Source organism: Mercurialis annua, linkage group LG1-X, assembly GCF_937616625.2.
Source record: "Mercurialis annua linkage group LG1-X, ddMerAnnu1.2, whole genome shotgun sequence".
NCBI lineage: Eukaryota > Viridiplantae > Streptophyta > Magnoliopsida > Malpighiales > Euphorbiaceae > Mercurialis > Mercurialis annua.
Window position 1 is genome coordinate 3,230,749 of NC_065570.1, and position 15,292 is coordinate 3,246,040.

At 30.6% G+C, this 15,292-nt stretch overlaps 2 protein-coding genes across 4 annotated transcripts; one reads left to right on the forward strand and one right to left on the reverse strand.

The window, feature by feature from the left end:
• The first annotated feature begins 9,453 nt into the window (after positions 1–9,453).
• Positions 9,454–12,949, forward strand: LOC126664399 (E3 ubiquitin-protein ligase AIRP2-like). Of its 3 annotated transcripts, none has more exons than XM_050356772.2 (5): positions 9,454–9,761; positions 10,762–10,912; positions 10,996–11,062; positions 11,240–11,474; positions 12,304–12,441. In XM_050356772.2, exons 1-5 carry the CDS (start codon positions 9,460–9,462, stop codon positions 12,329–12,331), a joined length of 783 nt encoding a protein of 260 aa, XP_050212729.1. In that variant the 5' UTR covers positions 9,454–9,459; the 3' UTR covers positions 12,332–12,441. The 3 variants fall into 3 exon arrangements, with proteins under 3 accessions (XP_050212729.1, XP_050212728.1, XP_050212730.1); XM_050356771.2 differs by having other exon boundaries at positions 9,460–9,761; positions 12,339–12,949; XM_050356773.2 differs by lacking the exon at positions 9,454–9,761 and adding an exon at positions 10,549–10,644 and having other exon boundaries at positions 12,339–12,949.
• Positions 12,950–13,527: 578 nt separating this feature from the next.
• Positions 13,528–14,516, reverse strand: LOC126664400 (uncharacterized). The gene has a single exon (XM_050356774.2). The coding sequence runs from the start codon at positions 14,419–14,421 to the stop codon at positions 13,822–13,824; it is 600 nt and encodes a 199-aa protein (XP_050212731.1). The 5' UTR covers positions 14,422–14,516; the 3' UTR covers positions 13,528–13,821.
• Positions 14,517–15,292: the final 776 nt, after the last annotated feature.

Sequence of the window (15,292 nt, forward strand, 5' to 3'; positions counted from 1 at the left end):
GTTGGTCTGCAAACTAAAAAACGATATGTCGTTTGAGTGCACTGCATGATGCAACTCCCATGTCGAATTTTAGTAAGGATTATTTGGGAAGAGCGTCGGTCGGTTCGGTTCGGTTCGATTTTAAAATATCAGAAACCAACGGTGTCGAAGTTCCTTTTTTTGAGGGCCGAATCGTGCATAATTAAATCATACACTGAAAACGAAACTCACCGAAAAAATATTTCGATTCGGTTCGATATCGGTTTTTTTATTCGGTTTGGACTTCTACTGAAGGCCATTTTTGAAAGCCTAATTTTTAACACAATTACAATGAAAACATACAATAACTGTAAATATTTATTAAACTTTACATACTAAATTTACTATAATCTATTCTTTTACACTTTGCATACTAAATCCCTGTATTAATACAACTTAAACACTTAAATCATATGCTAAAGAGAATAGCCCTAACTATAACAAAAAATATGTGTCCTGTTTTAATACAAGTTACAGAATTAACTTATATGCAAAAAATAACAGCTCTATCTATTACAAAAAAATTGTGTCATGTTATAATACAAATAATGAACTGAAATTAAAATCATCAGTTCACTTACTTGCAAGTTCAAGCATCCAAAATATAGGCAGCAGACATCATTTGGCAACCAACAACATCAGGAGCAAACAAGTTTTGAAATTTCAATAATTTCACTTTCAAGTTTCTTTTCAAATGGTCATTACTTAACTGTAAAGACTAAAAAATTTTGAGGGAGAAGAAGGGAATCAGATATATATTTTTCCAATCAATATAAGGCGATCTGATTCGCCCTAAACTGCCCCTTCCCCTCATCCCCCTCTTCACATTTAATAACAGGTTGTTGGGTCATTAATGCATGCCTAGTGTCTTTACTATGTGGATTTTTTAAGCATGCAATGTTATGTGCTCTAAGGGTTGCCATTTAGTTTAGCGTCTGAATGGTAGACTCTAACACAATATATACACTTAGCCATAAGCAATTTCCCAGAATTTTCATCAATAATACGCTCAAAGTGATCTCAGACTTTTTATCTTACCACTATCTGCTTTCGTTTTTTATCCACTGGCTTCATGCCAGTCACAGTTGCATCCTTATCCTACTGCTGAGTGGGCTGAGAAGAGCCCTCATCGGCACCAACACGTTGCTGCTGCTGCTCACTTAGAAAGGGCAATGGATCAAGAAGGTCAATGAGGGAATCATCAGCACCAGTATAAGCATCACCAACTTGTCCAGATTCAGACATCTACAAATACAGAAACAAAACCAGATCAAATACTAGTCTACTAGTTTAATTAATCTCTTAAAACCTCCATTAATTAAACACAAAAAACAAAACTAAAGGTCAGAACAAAAGCTTACTAAAGAATATGGATGCAACAAACTTCAAAACTGAAAGCAGATTAAGTGATTCTCATAGCAGAACAAATGAACAGATCAAATGTGGGTCGTTTGGGCTTTCACCAATAATTCACAGAGTATGTGAATCTTCTTCAGCCAAATGATTCATGTTAAAAAAATACATTTCAGCAAACCTTTCAGAATCACAGAGTCCCACACAAACACAAAGACTAACAATTTAGGATCATTCGATGATTACCTTGATTCAATGATTTTACATATCCAATTTAGGGCTTCCACCAAGCTCCATTTTGAAAAGCACAAACAAAAAATCCATCAAACAGAGAAGGTAAAAAAAAGAGTCAAAGTGTCAAAATAACACCTCTGTGTTCAAAACTCAAAACACAAAAACAAACAAGGGATTAATGTGTATTACCTTGTGAACGATAGAGATCTAGTTTAGGGCTTCCAGACCAACCAAGTCTCCATTTTCGAATATGAAACATGAAAAACAGAAATACAAAACCATCAAACAGAGAAGAGAAGGCAAAATAAGAATGAAAGTGTCAAAACCACCCTCGAACTCTATATTCTTACCTTTTTTGAGATCAGGCTTCCACCTCGAGCATAAAGCCTCCATTTTTCAAACACAGAGAACACATACAAGGTATAAAATCAAATATCAAACATGGAAATAAGGTATCATACACAGAACTCCAGTAACAGAGAAACAAAACCCTTCTCACCAATTATAGATCAAGTTCTACAATAAATCGCATGATTCACTTCAAAACGAAAGGTTGCATGAGGATCTCTATCGATTCACAACCATAGTACAAAACTGAGTAAGGGAAATCATTTATGGCTTAGCTATTTTATGATCTAGAGTAAACCAGAACGACAGAGTAGAGAGATTAGGATTTTCATAGAAGATTAGGGTTCAAATTTTAGAGAAAGGGCATAGAGGTTTTGAGAGGATGAGATGAGAGAGATCAGAGAGAAAAGAGGCGAGAGAAAGTGAAAAATCAGAGTGAACTGATTAGGTTTAGGAATTAGGGTTAAGAAAAGATAATGGGGTTTATAAAGGGTCATGAAGTGTTGTCGTTTCGAGCTAGGGTTACAGGTCTTCAGTACGTGCCACACGTGCTACCAAAACGACGTCTTATTGGTACTTCGGTTACATCGGTTTTTCGGTCGGTTCGGTTTTCTAAACCTAAAAACCAAACCAAACACCAAACTCCATACTTTCTTATATTTTACACCGAACCAAACCGTTTTAACCGAAAAACCACACCAAACATTGAACTGTGGTTTGTTTCGGTTTTTCGGTTTGGTTTGGTTTCTGCTCAGCCCTAAGGATTATTCATCTTAAGGTCCATAACTTTATGTTTTTTGCTTATCTGATCCTTAAACTCCTATTTGGTCTTACCTGATTTTAACTTTACAATTTTCATTTATATGGTCCCTTAAATTTAACATTTTTATTTATATGGTCTCTTACTTTTAATTTTTTGATTCCTCAAGTCCTCAAAAAGCAAAAGATTTAAAGTTCAAGGATGAGATAAGACTAAAAATCAAAGTTTAGGGACCATATAAGACTAAATATAAGTTTAAGGATTAGATAAATAAAAATAAAAAGTTAAGGGATCAAAAAGACCAAATAAAAGTTCAAAAATCGAATAAATAAAAAACGCAAAGTTAAAAAACCTTAAAATGGATTTATCCTTGTATTAAAAGTGTCATTATACATATCACTATACATTACTTCCTTCGATCCAAATTGATAGTCATTATTCTAAATTTCAGAGTTCCAAATTATACACAGTCATTTATTACTTAAATGATTTAGTGATATGTGTATTTATTAAACTAATTTTAGTATTACATTAAAAAAAGAGCAAATTTTATTAAGAGTGTTAGTACATTTTTATAAAGGATTAATGTTATAAAAATTAACCAATTTTATAAAAAAAATTCAATTTAATCACGTCTTCTAAAAAATTTCATAAATTTTTATTATTTTTCAAATCCATACATGATGTTGACGTTGCATCATTCATTAGTTAAAAATGACATCCACCTTAACAAATTACACCATGAATAAGTGTCACCTCAACACCATGTATGAATTTGAAAAAAAAAATTATGTATCTATATAATAAGTTTTAAATAACATCATTAAATTGAAAAAAAAACGTGTAAAATTGGTGAATTTTTATGATATTACCTCTTTTATAAAAATACTCATATACACAGATTTACTAATTTTTTTAATATTTGTGTTTGTATTAAACCACCTATCAATTTAGGACGGAAAAAGGATTACTTAGATAATATTATTATTTAGATTATTTCTTAATTTATTAAATTTTTACGAATTTTTGATATTATTTTATTTTAATAAATAATTAAATTCATATTTTTGTCTATTAAATTTATCAAGCAAATGGTTAACAATTTCCCCTCAAGGCCCATGTACTAAATTATTTGTACAAAAGATTAATGTGATTTTCAAAATTGTGATTTAAAGGCTTTCTTTTAAAGGTAGAATTCATCGATGATGAATAACATATAAGATAAAGAAAGTCATATTATAAAAATTAATTATATAATCTATCAAATTTGCAAACAAATATTAAGAAAAAAAAAATACAAGTAAAAAATAGCTGAAAAAGAAAAATTTATAACATAAATCTCGCTAAATATGCCATCTTAACTGTTAACGATGAACAACATTCTGTTGGTGCGAGGATCTTGATTTACCAGATTTTGATCCGCTTGATTTGTTGAATCATAGCATTTTCAGTGAAGTTCAAAATAAATAGATCATAACACATCAAAAAAATTTAGATCTTCAAAAAATTGAATATGAAATCCGAACAATCATTAAAATTGTATGAATCATCCAAGAAATCAACCTGCAAACCGAAATTATTCTTACAAAAATTTATTCAAACACAAAATATAACTCTATTTTGGAGAGATTATTTAACAAAAAAACCTTAAAAATAAAGATTAACTTGAGCATATAGAAGGTATAAGAACAAGAAGAAGAAAAACCTTTCAATTAAAGAGGAGTAAAAGTTTAGAGTAATTTATAGTTAAAGAATCTATTTTCAAATATTGTTATTAATTAAAAAAGTATGCTATATTATTAGATCAGTTAGAAATATCATTTTTTTATTTTTAAATTAATTACTAATATAATTGGATTATTATGATTTTAATTTTGTTATATTGTATAATTTTATCAGCTATTGATTTCAATAAATATATAATTTTTAATTAATTAAAATATTTAAGAGACACTGAAATTAATTAAAATATTTAAGAGACACTGAATCACAATCTTATAGTTTAGAGTTTAATCTTTATTTAATTTTAGTTTGTATCCTCTTTCAGAGAAATTATTAAGTAGACCGAGTTTACCATGTCATCCATAAAATAAATCAATCACATTATAACATCTCATTAAAATGATGGAAAAATTGTAATATTATCATTTTAATGAGGTGCTATAATATAATTGGCTTAGTCATGACGTGGTAGACTCGACCGACATAAAAATCTCCCTTTCTAAATGAACTACTGTACATAGTTACAAGTTACAATTTTTTGATGATTTTATACCACCGAGTCACTAACCAAAAAACAAATTGAATTCCTGTTCCTTATAACTGCTGCTCCATTCTGTGATGCAAAACAAATTAAAAAATAAATCATTTTTTTATATTTTAATATTTTAGAATATTAATTTAAATACAATATATTTTAATTATAGTTAATTATATATATATTTATTAGAAAAAGGTTATTTTTTTTCAATTTTTTAACCAATCGTTCGGTAGTTCTTTTAATAGAAAAACTATACTTATTAAAATTAAACTACTATAATTAATAAAATTAATAACTACAAAAATTAAAAAATATCATTTTGAAAAAATTGAATAAATAATGGCAATTAAAATATATTTTTCAAAAATAGATCAAATTTTACACTCTTTTTTGAATTGTGCAAACCTAAACGCGACGTGAGATAATATTATACAATAAATAAAGGATAAAAGAGAGAAAATTCTTTTAATTTTCTTCCATTTCAATTTTGTCGTTAATTTATACGGACATAAATTCTCTCATGTTCATTAGAATATGTGAGGTCAAATTTATTAAGAAATTTTTTATTTACACTGTTTATTTTATAATGAATGTTGTATATTAAGGGCAAATTACTATAGAGCCCCTCACATTTGACATAATTCAAATTTTAGTCCCTACTGTTTGAATACTAAACTATGTGGCCCCTCACTTTTACTTCCGTCAACGTTTTAGTCCTTCCATTCATTTTTAGTGTTAGTCAACGAAGTCAAGGGACTTCCGAATAATTTAATTATCAAAACTGAGGGACGAAATCGTTGATAAAAACAAAAGTGAGTGCTGAAATCGTTGAGAAAAATAAAAGTGGAGGACCATATAGTTTCGTTGACTTCGTTGATTAACATCAAAAATGGACGAAAGGACTAAATCGTTGATAAAAATAAAAGTGAGGGGCTATATAGTTCAATTTTCAAATATGAAGGATTAAAGTGTGGATTATGTCAAATATAAAGAGTCTTATAGTAATTTATTTTATATTTAATGAATATGACCTCTTATATTCAAATAAACATGAAAGAATCTCAATCCATATGAGTGGATTAGTTGTTTATATGTTGTTGAAGAAACACCCATGATTTTGATTTTATGCTTGATTGAGATATTATTATATAGAAATCTTTTAGTTGAGGAATATTAAATAATTAAAATTTATAAATTTAATAAGATGGATTGTTTGACATGATAAAATATAATAAGAATAAAAAATTAGAGAATCTATTATCCTTAACTTTATTTTATATATTATGATTTTTTTTTATTTCAGAGAAGAGCATTTTGTGGAAGAATTCAATTTTCGACCTGGCAGTTGGCTGTCTAGTATTTATACCTTTTGATCTATGACTTATTGATTACTATGACTTGTTGTAATTTTATATTAATTTAAAATTATTTCTATAAATTTGTATATTTTATAATTAGAACCGGTGATTACATTTTAAAATTCAGAGATTTTATATTTTATGAATTTACAATTTATAAAAAAATTAGAGTCAATTTTGAGTATTGGTGAGTGCCAGAAGCGTAGCCACATGGTGGCTTAAAAATTACATTTACTCTTATTTTTATTAAAATATAAATAATTTAAATAATTTTTTAAAAATATGTCATGTTATTTGGGTAATTATTATATATTGATTCTCTTAATTTTAATAAATTTTATGTATTACATGATTATTTTGTTTATTCTATCCCTCTTAATTTAAATTTTTAGTTACACTAACCACCCAATTTCTTTTATATGTACTCTCATTTACAGTCAATTATTGCAATGTAGATCATTTGATAAGTTTGATCATATTGACAAAAAAAATAAAGGTTCATTATTAATAATGATATCCTTAATCCTGTGTCAACCTTCAATGATTAGCTATAACTGCAATTATAATTAATAATGTCTGGATTGATAGATCTGTAATTCTGTGATTAATCCACAAACAAATGGAAGCATTATTACTTTCACTTTTCATCCTGAAATTACTTCATCCTCTATAAGTCTTTTCTTTTATCATCAATATTAGTATATAACTGTATAAATTTCAAGTTATTGAGTTCAACAGATAATTTATAATCAAAAAAATATAAACTGATCCTTATAGAAATGTGAACAATAAAAACTGACAAAAACTGTAAAATGGAAAAACAAAATATAAAATTGGATTAGAATTGATTTATTCTATACAATAAGGCCACAGCCTATTATAAAGTTGGGTTAGAAATGCTTTAAGACAATACTTAATATATTAAAATTTGACTTAAATATTTGCAATAGACTAATGGACTAAAAAATTATAAACTCATAGGTATTTATAAATTACAAAAATATAATTTTTATACAAAATATTGTATAAAACATATACAATTAATAATAACATATAATAATCCTATTTTTTTTTAAATATTTGTTATTGACTCTAACCGGACATCAGTTATTGTATGATTTTTTTTAATTTAATTATACTGTCCAATGAAATCAATTGAATTGGATTTTGCTTTCTTCGAAGTCTTTAAATAATTCTACAGCTTTTTTTTTATATATATTTTCTATTTTATTGTTTCAATTCAATTATAATATATGATAATCTAATGACCGCCATTGAGCTTGGTTATTTAATTGATTCAAAAATGGTTTACTTATAAAAAATAATTTTTTAAAATCAAATAAAAATAATAAAACTTTATACTAAATTCACCACGCAATCCGCGATTTAAAATCGCGGATTGCGTGGTCTCAGGTACAAAATTGGGATTAATTCCCAACCAGGCATAAAAATGGAATTTTCAGAGGCCCGTAGGCATAGATCAAGCAAAAACTCAACCGAAACTTGAACTCTGAAATAACCCATAATGATGAATATAAACTGAAATCAAACATGAAACTCGTTTGATGATAGTGAAAAACTGAAATCAAATTTTCGAACCACCAATAATCTTAAAATTTGACTCACCGATAGCGATGACCAAATACCAAAACCAAAATCGAAGTCACCGATAGCGATGAACTTCAATCTGAAACTAAAATCAAAATCGAGTCATCAATAGTGATGCTCTTAAACTGAAATTGAATCAATCCCGACTGTTGGGACTGGACATCTAATTCGGTATGACGGAGAAGAAAACTAAATTTAAAATCGCCACGGCAACTCCGGTGGCAATGCTAACTATCGGGCTCGAACCCGCTTTGATACCATATCAGAAATCAGAGAACAAATTAAGAACACTATATTGATTGAGTTTGTGAAATACAAAAACTGAGTAAATCAAAGAACAATGAGTAGTTTATATAGGCTTTGTAAAAACAAAAGGAATCATCGTTTATCCAGTTGTAATTGAGTTGTAACCAGCTGCTGCTTTGTTGGATAACACGTGTATTTTATCGGGTTGCTCTTTATTATATTTCAGCTATGTGTAACAATAATCCTCAGTCTAGCAGTAGTATTGCCTGCTATTCTGTGTTACGCCATATAATAAGTTCTCATTATAAAGGTACTATTTCTCAAACCAACATATGAAAGTGTTTTGACATACCGATCATAACTTACATGCATTTAGATGAGGATAGAATTCAGATAAGGGCTGAGATCCAACTAACGCCCCACTAGAGGCCGAGACAAGTTTGGTTGAGTTTGTCATTCCATCTCTAGCCAAGTTGTGTTATCATCAACGACGGGCTGAGAAAAAGTGGGGCGAGCTGCAGCTGCCGCCACTTCAAATAAATTATAACTTTTATAAGTGAAATATATGCATTAATATATCATTGTGATTTATATTAGACCAATTGATAATACTTGATTAATAGACAAATGAACTGTTATACCAACGAATGCCTATTTCAGATTAAGTTGTAGCTAGTAATTTGTTTTTCAATTAGGTCTAGTTTTTGAAAGTACTAATGTGAAAATGATGTGGTTTTGTTTTATGCTAAAACAATATGGGTTTGATCATTTTAATTTCATATATTATTTTTATTCTATAAAAAATGATGTAGCTTTTGGCGAATGTGCAAACAAAATAATCAATTAATTTTGTCCCACCTGACTTCAAATTATGATTCCGTCTCTAAAGATATCTATGTTAATCTATAAAATATGAATTTTAAAAATTAAATATATAAAATAACCATATTCAAAAATGAAATACTATTTTCTTATAATTATACATATCCATATTATTTAATTTTTAATTTATTAATAATAGTTAAGAAAAATAACAAAGAGAGGATAGTTTTAGTTAAAAAAAAAGAAAAGAAAAGGATGATAAAAGTAAGTAAGTGGACAGTGCAATAAAAAACGTAACGATCATACACAAACAGTGCGTGTAGGCAAAGCTAAAATAACAAAAATAAAATAAAAGTGGCAGACAAATGGATAAGGTAAAAGAATTTATTTATAAATTTTCTATATAACACTTGTTCTTCATACACTTATTTTATTAATATAAATAAATAATTATGATCCTATTTAATTTCAACGCTCAACACGACGTCCTTTTCACCTCTCCACGTGTCCTCCCCTTCTCTTTCTTTCTCCTCTATCTATCGCCTTCTTTTTTTCCAAACCTTAGTAATCGGAAAGATAATTTAATTCCATTTTGTTCAGATACTGATCGGCCGAGGAGAATTTTCCGGTTAGTTTTGGCTGTTTTGAATTTGAATTTGACGAAGACGAAGGAGATGTACGTAGCTTCTATGCGAAAGTCGTTTAAAGACTCTCTTAAAGTTCTTGAAGCTGATATTCAACATGCCAATACTCTGTATGTTCTTCTTACACTTAATTTTATTAATTCAGTTTTTTTTTTGCATGAACTGAAATTATTTGTTCTTGAAGTTTTAGTTCGAATGTGGATTTTTATGAATTTTTACTGTTTTTTACTGTTTATAATTATGTTAGAAAGTTTTGATTACTTTTTGTATGTTAGGGTTTTAGATTATACTAAATTTTTTGTTGTGTAAAATTATGTTGTGAAGCTTATCAATTTTGAGTAATTCAGCTTAAACAAAACCCTAAATTTGTTTATGAACAGTAAGTTTTATTTTAGTGCTTAAAATTGAGATATTTCTTGATTATTGAGGTAGACATTTAGTTTTGACTGGGTTTTTGAGCTGTGATTCTTATGTGGATGCTCAAGTGTTGCTAAATTAGGAAGTTTTCATAGATTTTTCAGTTGGTTTTAGATTTGCTTAAGCAATTAGTTGGATTCTCTGTGTGGTTATTTGTGTTTGATTTCCATTCTTGGTGTTTTTTTTTTTATTCTTATCAGTTGGGTCTGGGGCCTGGAGGTTTGTCAGTATTGTTATCTTGATAAGGAGTTAGCTTGACTTCACGTGATTAATGGGTTCCACCTCAATTTCCATTTATGAAACTATCATAAATCTTTCATAACAGCCTTTATTTGAATTCTTGCAAATTTTATACTTTACTTTACTATGACTTCTTGTAGGGGTGGGCAAAAAAACCAGTCAAACCGATTAACCGAACCGAAACCGGAAAACCGAACCAGAAAATGTGGTTAACCGGTCCAACGGTTTAGGTTTAGGTTCTTGTTAGAATTAGAAATACCAAATGTTAGCTTAATTACAAGAAAAAGCCATCACAATTGCTTACATCCTGATAAATGGTGATTCATAGTGAACAGGGTAGATACAATGGAATGTTGAGATTTTCTTTTATTATACTTATGACATTTATATTTGAATATACTGCTAGTCTGCTAGGTTTACGCTTGAATTCATATCTTGCAATGCCGTGTGCAGAGCGTCGGATTTTCCTAGAGAATTTGATGGTGCCTGCCTTCAGATGAGAATGTCATATAGTCCAGCTGCCCACCTGTTTCTTTTTCTAGTTCAGTGGACAGACTGCAATCTCGCTGGAGCCCTCGGATTGTTGAGGATCCTGATTTACAAGGTTTTAATTTGTACATTTAGATTAGATTGTTTGGTTTGTCAATATGTAAACCATGTTATTGACTGATATGTGTCTTACCTCAGGTATATGTGGATGGCACGACCACCATGTCTACTCAGGAAAGAAAAGCAAGTATAAGGGAGTTCTATGGTAAGTTGCTATATTTGTATTTGGCTGGTCTCGAACTCGAGACCTCATAGCCTTAGGGATTAATGCATGTACCATTTAGCCTGAGCTAATTGGTTTATAATTTTTTTAATGATTTGTGTTAATTCCCCAAATTCATCTAAAATTATCTTACATATCATGTGTTCTTTCTTTGGCCAGCGGTTATTTATCCCTCTTTATTGCAATTACAAAAGGGGGTCGATGATACAGAAGATAAGAAACAGAAAGCAGTATGTATGGAGAGGTACCGAAGAAGAAATGATGAAGAACATAGGTTGCTTACGGATGTTGACATTGAAAGAGAAGAGGAGTGTGGAATATGCATGGAGATGAATAGTAAGATTGTATTGCCTAACTGCAACCACGCCATGTGCTTGAAATGTTACCATGAATGGTATCCTCTCACTCTTTTTTTCTCTCTACCCTTTGGACACTGTCGTCTTTATGAATTTATTTATTTTTCTTTGCTCCTTTGCGTGTTTTTCCGTATTTTTCTAGCAAGCTTTCGTGTCCCCCAAAATGAATGATGCATAAGTAGTTGTCTTTGCGAGTGGTAATAGCAACAATAATTGGCATGCACTTCTTTCTTTAGTGATTATTCACAGTCCATTGTTTACTTGATTGGGTTCCTTTTTCACTTGATGATCAAATGTTTACTGTATTCCAATAAATGTAGTTAAAATTCATTGATTGAGCAAGTGCGCCGACATGATATTTTTCTGGAATTTAGGCAACAATTTAAATCTTATTAGACGTGAAAGTATGTGCCTGTGAGATATAGCATATAAACATTTTCATGAGCTAATGGAATTTCTGACCAATGATGAATGTATGTGCTGATGCTTGAGGGTAAAACAAAGGACTCATTTAGAGGGGTTGAGCGACTGCATGTTCAATGGTCACTTGATGTTGGGCGTAACTTTGCTGATAACATTTAGTGCTTGGATAATCATATTTATTTATATTTCAGCATTATAGATGCAATATATTGTTCAAACTGGGGTACTCGAAAAGTTTGTTTCATTAATTTGGAGATTGTTTGGCTGGGACTCTGTGATCTCTTTTATGTCTTTATGTGCCATAGCTAGCTTGAGCCTGTTTACCTTCTCCATCGACACTAATGCTCATGAAAGAATATTTTCATTTATTTAATGCCCTGATCTCCATTATCGTTTTGCCAATTTAAGAAATATGTTCTTGTTTCTTAATTGTTCTCTCCATAGCGATGACAGTAAAGATTTGTTGCCATGATCGACAGGAGGTCAAGATCACAATCATGCCCATTCTGCCGCGACAGTCTGAAGAGAGTAAACTCCGGAGATTTGTGGGTGTTAACTGACAGTAGAGACGTAGTGGACATGGGGACAGTGACGAGGGAAAATCTAAGGAGGCTATTCATGTACATAGATAAGTTACCACTGATTATCCCAGATTCCCTTTTTGACACATATGATTCCCATATTAGATAAAGGCCAGACGAAGAGAACGAAAACTGTCTTGAAGCATCTCCACCGTCTCCATTGGTGTCTGGGATGAGCGGTACTCACATCCCATAAGATAAAATGGGAAATCATTCAGATTAGTTTTCATTTCATTTCCATTTATTTACGAAGTATAAGAAAATAGCTGAAATTGTTTTGGTCAAGAAAAGAACGGTAGGCCAAAGAAAAGGGAAATTTCAGTTTAGTTCTTCCCGCTTGCTTCTTAATAGAGGAAGAAGTCCAACTTGAGGTTATTAGAGTGTGGAGTTGGTAAGGTGAAGTTAAATGTTGTATTTACAGTGTATATGTAAATTCTTCCTGTGTATCTCATATGTATAGTTTACCTACATATATATAGCTACTTGCATTTGCTTAATGCAAATTCCAATTGTATGCCTGGAAGGAATTTGTGTCTCGTCTTTGGGTGTAATTGAGCTAAGTCGAGTAAACTCGAGTTTGAGCTTTATAAGTTTATCGAGTTTTTAGATAATAAGCTATGAAGATGCCTCGATTTGTCAATCAAAGGTTATGCACCATTAATCCCTAAATATAAGCTCTAGATAGATCGAATGCCTCCATATTATTTTACAGATTGATAAAAAACTAATATATACCATGAATTAGTATACGATATTAAAGTAAAATTATATAAACTCGATAAGATTTACTAGTCTATCAAGATAATTATTTGAGAGTTTAAACTCGACTCGACAAGGTCTGATTATTTTGAATTTTAGCTCGACTTATTTAATATCAAGTCCGTTTGGATTATTCTTGAGTCAATTTTGACAGTGTAGTGATAAATTACCCAAAAAAATTCAACAGAAACTAAACTTTTTGCTCATTAATCCATATCATTTCTACTACACTAATCCCAAGCTTAGAAAAAAAAATAAAGTTATGATATCTAGCAATTGAAGTTAAGAAAAAAATAGCTACTGACTACAGAGAACAATTTAACCGAACTGAATTCCAAATCACTCAATTTTGCAATATCAATTCTCAAGAAAAATCATAAAAATCTATACAATTCAATTATCTACACATAATATAGTACTCTTACAATATGAAAAAAAAAAACGTAATGTAATATTAACCAACAAAATTTATCCCAAAAAGAAAAAAGACATAGATACCTCTGTTACTTAAATCCTTTTTTTTTGTATTGACCACGGGGTATTCCGAACGAATTTTAACTGTGAAACGACACTTTTGAACCTTCCATATTCAGACTAATTCTCGTATAGGTCTCTTGGTTAATTAAAATCCTTTAGCTCCAGTGTCCTTTAAATCACCAGGCATTTCATTTTTAGCCATAGCCAAACAATACTTAGCAATCTCCCTAAACATGGGGACACTCCTAAGATCAACTTTAGTACCATCTTTTAATGTAATTACAATATCACCCCATTCACCTATAAAACGAGGCACTACCTGGACATCCTTAATCACTTTGTAAGAAAAATCACTCCTGTCTTCACCTGTAAAACCTGAAATAACTGTCACTCTTAAGTTAGTGAACCTGTACCTCAAAAATAAAGCTCTTGAAACTGCAGCTAGAGTTAATGGTAGCCAAAGAAGAGTGAATCCCAGAATTAGATTGGCTAACAGGTCGCCGTAATGTGCTCCACCGTCGAAGAAGATGGTTTCTTTGTTGGAGGTGGGGGCGGTGGCGGTGGGGGAGGATTTGTTGGTTGGGGAGGAGACGTGGAGTTTGGTGATTTGTCTGGGGTTTTTGGAGTGGGAGATGTGGAAGGGGAGGTTGGAGGAGAGGAAGAGAGAGTGGTGGGGGGTGGCGGCGGAGGGGGTGGTGGGAGGGGAGGCGACGGCGGTGGGTGAGAGGAGCGGCGATGAGGCCATTTGGTTTGGGATTATCTGTTGGGAGGAGATGGGTGGTGGGGAGTTGAAGTGGGAAACAGAGTGGGAAAATACAAGATGTGAGAGTTATGGCAGTAGATAACTGAATCCATAACAGAATAAATGTAAGATCAAATTATTTTAAAGCCCCTTATATTTGCTATAATTCACACTTTACTCTTTTTTATTTAAAAATCAAACAATTCGGTCTCTCATTTTTGATTCTATCAACAATTTTGTTTCTTCGTCTATTTTTGATGTTAATCAATCAAGTTAAAAAATTTTGATATAAATTAATTTCAAACTTGAGGGACTAAACCGTAGACAAAATCAAAAGTAGGGGATCATATAATTTTTTTTAAATTATTTTTTTATATTTAACTTTTGATTCGGTTGACTAACACCAGAAATGGACGGAAGGACTAAATCGCTGACGAAAACAAAAATGAGGGATCAAATTGTTTGATTTTCAAACAAGAGAATCAAAGTGTGAATTAAGACATATATGGGGGGATTTAATTGCAAATTAAATTACGAACTTTTTTCTGATTTGGAATTACAACACGAATTTTGAAATTTGGCAATGTGAGTAACGAACTTTTAGTTTTTGCCAAATTGGTTCACCGAGCTAAAAAAACACTAATATTGACATCATAATATACATCCACGTATTGTTGCTTGATCGGTCAGTGTATTAATTTGTCAAAAAAATAAAAATTGATTACTGATGTTATCACAATTTAAAGTTTGTGTTTTAATTTTAGTCACGCTAAAATTCGTGATTTAATTTACAATAAATTTTTTTTGAAAAAAAATTTAAGTAGCAATTTTCCCCGCAACTTGTATATCAGAAAACAAACAGAGAACAGAGACT